Genomic DNA, 8,598 nt, shown 5'->3' with positions numbered 1-8,598 from the left:
TCACTTCCCCGCTCGACTGCGTGTCGTCGACGGTGCACCGCCCATCCTTGGGCGCCGCCTCTGTCAACGCTACGCCCAGTCAAGGGCCGCCCCCACCAGGGTCGTGCTCGCCCTCACCGTGCGGCAGTTGCGCGCATCGCCCGTCGTGAGCCGCGGCCGCCAAGCCCGGCGCACCTGCCAGTGCACTCAACTACCTGCGCGCTGTCCTTCGCGCGTGTACACTCACCGCACACCGAGACCGCACACAAGCGGCACCCTCTGCGCGCCTCCACAACCCTGCCCGCCTCCAAGCCCCTCTGTCCCCGGCAACGCCTATGCCTTCGGCCCCTCCGCTCCGCACCACCCCCCGCCGGCGCCTTCGGCCTCTATTGCCCATGAATCTCCCTTTGATACAAGATATTTGTCGCCAGCGTGACGAAGGTATTCCCCTGCCCCTGCTCTTTAAGTCTCTTACGTCCTTCATTGCATCTTCGTATTGCCTCCTCCGCGCTCAGGTTAGATAGGTGAGAGCGAGACAGGTTGAGAAAACGATGAATATTCATCGAGAGTCTTACCTGCCCGGTACGAGTCGGGTCCTCCCGACGCGTGTGAGCACTTTAGCGGGGGTGTCCCCGTTCGGCGACGTACTCGCCCTCGACCCTCTCAGGCGAGGTTCAGGAGGCCCGTCCGACCTCACTTAGAGCAATCCCGTCAATCTCTGGAACGACATCCCCCCCCGTCGGCGCACGCACGTACGACACGTAGGAAATCTCGCATTGCACGTCTTCATTCATACCTGTCCATCCGCACTGTTCGGACGACGCTTACGGTCGTTGTCCGAACGAGATCCTGAATCGATACCGAGCCGCTACCCTCGGTGTCGACCGGACGACGTCTTGTCGACGTCCGGCATCAAATTTAGTCCAATGCCTAGTCCGAGATGGAAATTGAGTAATTCTCCTAAACTTTATCTTTAGATATATTATTGATTTTTTAGACTGACCCCACTTGAATCCTTAGAGTCATGTGGATTTCTCACATTGTATTGGAGTTTTATTTGAAAAAATGACCTCTTTAAATATAATGGTGAATTTGGGATACAAATGGGGGAAACAAGAAATCCAAGCCATCACATAGATAATAAGAAGAGGCCAAAGACATACATAGCCCCCTCTTGAACCCATTCAAACCTCCTCAAGGACTAGGTCAACTAAAGGCAAGAATTGGGGAACTAAGCCACAATTTGAATTTGAAAGCCCTATTTTCAAATTTGGGAAGGAGGGAACGTGGATCCAAGATGGAAATTGAGTAATACTAGCCCTCCAAACCCTTGGAATTTAGTCCAATGGCTAGTCCAGTTAGGGCACTTCTATTTAATCCCTTCTCCCCTCTCTTCGTATATCATTTAGGATTTATGCTCCCAACTTGTTTTTTGAGGCCTAGTGCATCAAATTTCTTTGATCCAGTATTTTATACAAGAGTTTGGGAGAGAGAGTTCAAGGGTGATGAAGATTCTTGCAGAAAAAGTATCACTTGGCCTTTGGGAAGGGACAACAAGGTTTGTGTGATCTACTGAATGTTTGATTTGAGTTTTATCGCCTAGACTTCAAGCTTTCCAACGCAGTAAACAATAATGAAAATTTCCTCCTGTAGAAAAAGTAATAGCTTTTTTAGTCTACTACCCAATAGTGCCCAAATCTTTAACCTTAAACTTAATTTATTGTCCTAAAAGGTCCCCAAAAATTCTTAAATCACATTAAACTATCAGAATTTATCTAAAATAAAATAAATATATTTAATTGATTTAAAATATTTTTCAACAGTTTTCATGTATTCCATTCATTTTGTTCTTTAGAAAATAGTTAAAAACCTAGAAAAATATAATATCACCTAAAAAGTATTTTAAAATACATTTGAATTCAAATTTACTCTCTCATAACCTGCTCCTTGTGGATTTGACCCTTATTTACCCGATTCTTAGTTAGAAAATTTTAAGTACTGTTGCATAAATCAAAGCCTTAAAATAGCTTATTTAACCTAAGTTCTGGTTTATCACGTGCCAACACAAAGGGGAAGAGAAAGAGAAGCACACCAAGGTTAGAGGGCGATGATTGGTGGCCCCACTCCCTATCATTCAAATCAGGAAAGATCTTGAAGAATCTGTTTCAAACTGGCTGAGATTTACAAGTGTTCATTCATAGATACCTGAATTTAATTCAATTTGAACTTTGTGTTCAATTTAAATCATAATTTAGTATTTTGAACTCTTTGAGGCCTTTTACCAAGCACTAATCAGACATCTAGCTTTTACACAAATTTCTCATATTTCACTTCAATTTTATATTATAAAATACTAATCATTACTTATTAAATATGTAAACTGCTATAAACTGTATTCTATTATTGTAAGCTACCCCTAATCATGACATAATACAGATGCTAACCTCTTAATTATTCATGTTATTCTTTTTTTTCTCTTTATTCATGTTATTCTTATTATCTTCAATTATTCTCCCCTTCTATACATAAATCCTTACATTCCTTTAAACAATTAAAAATAAATTCTCTATTTATTTTCATCTTAAACTCATATTATATATAAATCTTTCTCCACTTCATAAAAATAAATATAATTGAATAACCTTCTTCTTAGTATCATTAACGTTCTTACCCTAATTTTCTCTCCTCTTTACCCTTTCTCTTGTCCTCCATTCAAAATAAAAACACCTTTTCCCTATCTCATTAATATCAGTATTCCTTTACTTGCTTGCTAACTCCAATATCTGTAAAATATTATTAATCTTAACAATAAAATAATAATATATATTTCTTATAAATATATAATATCTCCCTCTCCTTACTTATATCTTGAAATGCCCACTTTTACTTATTAATACAAATCATCTTAAATTCTATCTTACTTAACTCACTTCCCTTCACTTACTACTTGTCCTCTAATTTTTCAATATCTTCTGCTTACATCACTTCATCCCTTCTCTTACTCAACTGTACACCTAATTTCTTTTATTGTGCTTATTATCATCTTATTTCCCTAACCCAACTACACGTGTAAGATCTACCTCTAACGGACAGTCCGTGTGGAGATGACATTATTCCCACTATACATATTCGAGTGAGCTTCTTTAATTAAAAATTTTATTTGATTTAGGAAAACTAAATTTACAATAACAACCTAACTTGTCTTCATCATATTGGCACTACTGCCAGGGAACAACATCCCTTGTAGTTGGTAAAATTTTATAGGCTTTTTCTTTTCTATTATTCGTGGAAGCTAACTTCAACAGGAAGGTCGACTGCGATAGGGCCGTATGAAGCGTAAATACTTGATTGAATATTGTAAATTTTTTAACCCTCCCTTACATACCTTGAATTAGTCATATTAAGTTCACGACAACAAAAATACCACCCTAATTTGCCTCCGTCAAATCTCCATTGCAGAATTGACAAATAGAAAAATAGAGGGAACCCTAGATGAACCTATGATATGATACCATGCAAAATTTTTGAAGCTTGTAATAGAAGTGCTCATTTTTTCACGAGGGGGCCTCTAACCCTTACAATAGAGAGAGCAAGAAAGGAACGCATATGGCCTCATGCATACAATAAACCAACAACTACAATCTCAGTGTGAGGGACTGAATTTATTTATTTGATTTTTTACATATCTATTAATCTCATCACACCCAACACATCCTCGTATTTGATGGGCCTCACTTGTCTCACGTAACACGGGGTGTTGGCTGGGGGCATGCACATCGACCTGAATTGGTGATGTCTTCCTTACAATGCTCCTGCGATGACATTTCGACTAAGACAATGATGTATGCATTTTATTTTTGGTATGGGCATGAATGAGTTGGGTCCACGTGTAAATTAGGATATTTATGCCCACTCCATGCCCAAAAACTCTTGTGAGCACTCAACAATGGAATATATAAAACCCCTTGAGTAGCCTCCAAGGCATGAATAGATTGGTCAACAAATATAACCCTGGGGTCAGTTGCACCTGATGCCCTGCTCTTTCCAATTGAATTATTTATTTATTTTGGGACACTTATGAGAAACCTTACCAGTCTTTATCCTTGCCTTTGGGCCTGCAACGAGGATTCAGATCATGATTTCATTTAGTATCTTATAAAGGGGTGTCAATTGGTGCAGTGGGATACTAGTATGTATCATAAAAATATTCAACAATCAGTTTGACTTTCTGTTACTGAGAAGGTTAGCGACTTTGGATGGAAGGAACCTAGAAGACAAATGGGATCTCAGAATGAAGAAGCCAACAAATGAATATTATTTTACACAAACTTATATTTAAAATGCCACGGAACCAAAGAAGGATAGTTTTTTTGTTTGGACTAGTTTTGAAAATGGATGCTCCCGTCTAAATCCAACTAAGCAGAGTCGATGGAAATAGCATGTATACCTTGGGTTTAAATGAATCATGTTTTGGAATAGGAGTTTTGGTTTTCATACATTGGAAGTTAAAATGTGAAATAAATAATACTAAGTAAATTAGGTGAGAGATACATGGGCTCAATTAAAGATTGTTTACAACAAGAAAGCAACATTAGATTTTTTTGTGTCAGTATCAGTCCCTACTTGTGCCAGAGTGCCACATCACAAGATGAATACTTCGCAATAACATGCATCAATATCCTGTTTCTTAAGATCCAAGCTCGCGGCATAATCACATGCAACTGAGTGAATCTTTTGCTCAAGTCTAACAGATGAAATAAATGATCACAAATATTCCGTTAATTACAACTACATCCATCATTAATCTAGGAACACTGAATATTTTAATAATATCCCCAGATAAAACCAGTCAATCTTTACCAAAATAGTACATATACGCCTCACGGAGACAGTGAAATGAAAAGCCGAAGATTATTTGAGAGTTGATTACCTAATTCCACGTCACTGTCGGGTGCAGTTTTAATACTATAAAAAATTAATCATGTTCAGACATAAAAAAAAGGAGTCGTGGAGAAACCCTTGCGAGACGTGTAACGAGAGCGGGCAACAAAGCCCTCTTTTTCTCTCTTCCCCTGGTTCTTTGGGCGGCGATCACCTTCGGCTGTGGTTGATCAAGCTGGTGGCTTTATTGAAAACCCAGATAGAACGGTGGAGTAGGCCAAGGAATGGATGAAAATGTGCTTGATGGGATCATAGAGAAGTTGGTAGAAGTGCGAACCTTCAGACCGGGGAAACAGGCCCAGCTTTCTGAAGCGGAGATCCGCCAACTCTGCCTCGCATCGCGGGAAATATTCATGAAACAGCCAAATTTACTTGAGCTCGAGGCACCCATCAAGATCTGTGGTGAGTTGTATTGTGGTTGTTTGTTTGCATTTCTTCTTGTGTTGGTAGTTTTATACCCTTGTCCTTTTGTGATCATTTGTACCAATGATTTGATTTATTTTTAACATCTATGCGTTTTTTAATCCGTCTTTTTCAGAATTTCAATCCTTCTAATGGTTTTTTTCTTGAAACAACTTTTTTCGTGCGGGGAAATTAAAAATGGAGGTTGAACGCCGCCTGATTTAGACCTCAGGCTGATACCAACGAAAAAATTATGCGGGCATCTTGTACCCTTGTCCTTTATGATCTGTTTTATCGCTTGTGTCATTTCTCTTTTACATCTATCCGTTTTTTTCATTCTGCCCTCTTCTGAATTTCTTGCCCAAATATCGATTCGTCTTGGAACAAGTTCTTTCATGGAATGAAAATTAAAACGGGGATTGAACGCTGCCTGTTTTGGATCCCAGACTGATACCTACGTAAAAGTTATATAACTTGTGGAATGCTGGGGTTTTTATGTTTTTCGTATACAAGCTGACTTTAAAGTCTCTTTTCCTAATGTTACTTTCTACAAGCTGAAGATAAGAACAGTTTTTCGATGTGGCATAGGATAGATGATTTGTGTTGGGCTGTGTTCTGTCTCAACGTTGAGATTCTTTTTGTATTTGGTTATATTTATTGTGAAAGGTATCGGCCGAAGTATGTATTTTGCTGAATCTAATCCCCATTCTTGAGTTTTAGCTTGTTATCTTCTAGAATTCTTAATATGTAATGATTACATGTTCATGATTAACTTACACATTATCTATTTATGTAACTGATCGTTGTAAATTTCTGATATTTAGGTGACATTCATGGGCAGTACAGCGATCTCTTGAGGCTCTTTGAGTATGGAGGTTTTCCTCCGGAAGCGAATTATTTGTTCCTCGGCGATTACGTCGACAGGGGCAAGCAGAGTTTGGAGACGATATGCCTTCTTTTGGCGTACAAAATTAGATACCCAGAGAACTTTTTTCTCTTGAGAGGAAACCATGAATGCGCATCAATAAATAGGATTTACGGATTTTACGATGAATGCAAACGCAGATTTAATGTGAGACTATGGAAGGTGTTTACTGACTGTTTTAACTGCCTTCCTGTGGCCGCGCTTATCGATGATAAGATTTTGTGTATGCATGGTGGGCTGTCGCCGGATTTGACGAACTTGGATCAAATTAAAGCCCTGCCTCGGCCCACCGAAGTTCCTGACACAGGATTGCTTTGTGACTTGCTCTGGTCAGATCCTAACAAGGACAGTCAAGGTTGGGGGATGAACGACAGAGGTGTTTCATACACATTTGGGGCTGATAAGGTTTCCGATATCCTATCAAAACTTGATCTTGATCTCGTTTGCCGTGCTCATCAGGTTTTTAGTCTATTTTCCCCAACTTGGTTTTTTTTCAACAATTAACACACATTATTTAATGATCCAATCGTTTGGATAGGTTGTTGAAGATGGGTACGAGTTCTTTGCTGATCGACAGCTTGTGACGATATTCTCCGCACCAAATTACTGTGGAGAGTTTGATAATGCTGGTGCGTTGATGAGCGTTGATGAAAGCCTGATGTGCTCATTCCAGATTCTTAAGCCAGCCGAGAAGAAGAATAAGACTCGACTTTGAAGTCAAGAAGAGAAGAACTGTGCTCAACCTTCTAAGGTTAGCATTACGAACTCTGTCGATCGCCGTCAGAGTTACTTAAAATATATGTAGTCCTCCCTAAGCAGGGAAGTTGTTGGGAATCTGCTGGGAGATCCTTTCAGAGGGGATGCCGAACTTGGCCTGTTTTCATTTGGTTTCTTCAATCCTTTCTCTTTATTTCTCTCTCTCTCTCTCACTGGGATCTGGTAGGTTTATATATATTTTAAAATAAGGTATTACATAAAAAATTATCGGAGAAAGTTTTTTATTGTATCTAATTAACGAGCTGATTGTTTACTTGATGTTCCAAGTAAAGTGGCGTGTCGTTTATTTTAAAAAATCTTTCTATGATTCTGAGTGGTATTTATCGTTCTTTCTGAGGAAGAAAAATTGTGTTCCTCTCTTTGAGCGAGGGATATTCGTTTCTTCTACTCTAGCCTAAACCGTGTTCTTTGTACTGTCTGTTATATTTAAAGAAAAAAATCTTGATTGGATGGGAATGAATGACGAAAGGCAATATCTTCCCATAAATCAATTTTCCAGATTTTAAGTGGGAAGATATAGCCTTTCGTTATTCATTCCCATCTAATCAAGAATTTTTATTTGATCGTTCTTTGTACTTTATCTTATTTTATAGAAATGCAAATCAATAAAAATGATCTTTAATCAAGGATTACATAAAAGTAATATCTTGAATTAAAGAATCAAATCCAACAAGCGGAAAAACAAAAGCCAAGCCAAGTGTATATTTGATCTGGAACTGGGTGAAAGACACGAAAAGAAAGGAAAAGAAGATACTGAAGAACATACAAACAAAAAAAAACTAGTGGATTCATAGGTACGGGTCAAGCCCGTCTGCTACATGCGAGCGTCAACAGAGTTACTCCATTCGACGTGTTCATGATTCATCTCTTTATTCCATGGTTTTTTACATTTCATTCAAAATTGATTACGTTCTCAACGATCCTGTCTCAAATTTATTTCTTATGTCCATAGTGTCATACAAATCTGGAGGAAATGTTTAAGTTGCGAAGAGTGCCTGAATTTCTCTGGTTCTGACAGGAAGACGATGTCGTAGGAGGCCGGCTGCTCTTGGAGGGAGCGTCACAATCGACATTAGTAATCTATCAGGGCGGTAGTATCCATGCTCTTACTTGATAATTTCTTCTTCATCTTCCGATTTCCGTTGCTTTTGGTTTGGGTCAACGGACGGATGATCGTTGGCATGCAGTGCCGCCTCGAGGAGGTTTTGGTCACTGGATAGATAGGTGCATCAGGAAATGGATTGCGTTTGATTGAGGATGTTAAACTCCTGAAGTGACCTCTCAAAATTACTAACAGTTTGACAAGTATTCTAATTAGTTTTAAAGGCATATCGAGTCAATTTTTCTATCATGCTTTTCAAATAGAGTAATATCACAAGATCTTGACAGAAATTAATTGGCACAAAAATTTGTATAGGTTCATGATTTGTAAGATTTGAAATGAAGATCAATTTGCCCTCTGGTGGTTTAATATCAAACTATATAGAATGAGCATTATGCAGTTCTACGTGAATAATTGAGGAAAACTTAATGAGCTCTGTTATTTTTCATTTTGGTATGTTATTCAGTGTCTT

The 8,598-nt window shown here is 38.8% G+C and overlaps 1 protein-coding gene across 1 annotated transcript; it reads left to right on the top strand.

Moving 5' to 3' along the window:
* Positions 1-4,989: 4,989 nt before the first annotated feature.
* TOPP4 (type one serine/threonine protein phosphatase 4) lies at positions 4,990-8,353 on the top strand. Its single transcript, XM_078571926.1, has 4 exons — positions 4,990-5,322; positions 6,147-6,706; positions 6,786-6,998; positions 8,043-8,353. The coding sequence occupies exons 1-3, from the start codon at positions 5,145-5,147 to the stop codon at positions 6,960-6,962; spliced, it is 915 nt and encodes a 304-aa protein (XP_078428052.1). The 5' UTR covers positions 4,990-5,144; the 3' UTR covers positions 6,963-6,998; positions 8,043-8,353.
* The last annotated feature ends 245 nt before the right edge of the window (positions 8,354-8,598 follow it).

This window comes from Wolffia australiana, chromosome 1 (genome assembly GCF_029677425.1).
Source record: "Wolffia australiana isolate 7733 chromosome 1, ASM2967742v1".
NCBI classification, from domain to species: Eukaryota; Viridiplantae; Streptophyta; class Magnoliopsida; order Alismatales; family Araceae; genus Wolffia; species Wolffia australiana.
This window is presented reverse-complemented; position numbering and strand designations above follow the sequence as displayed.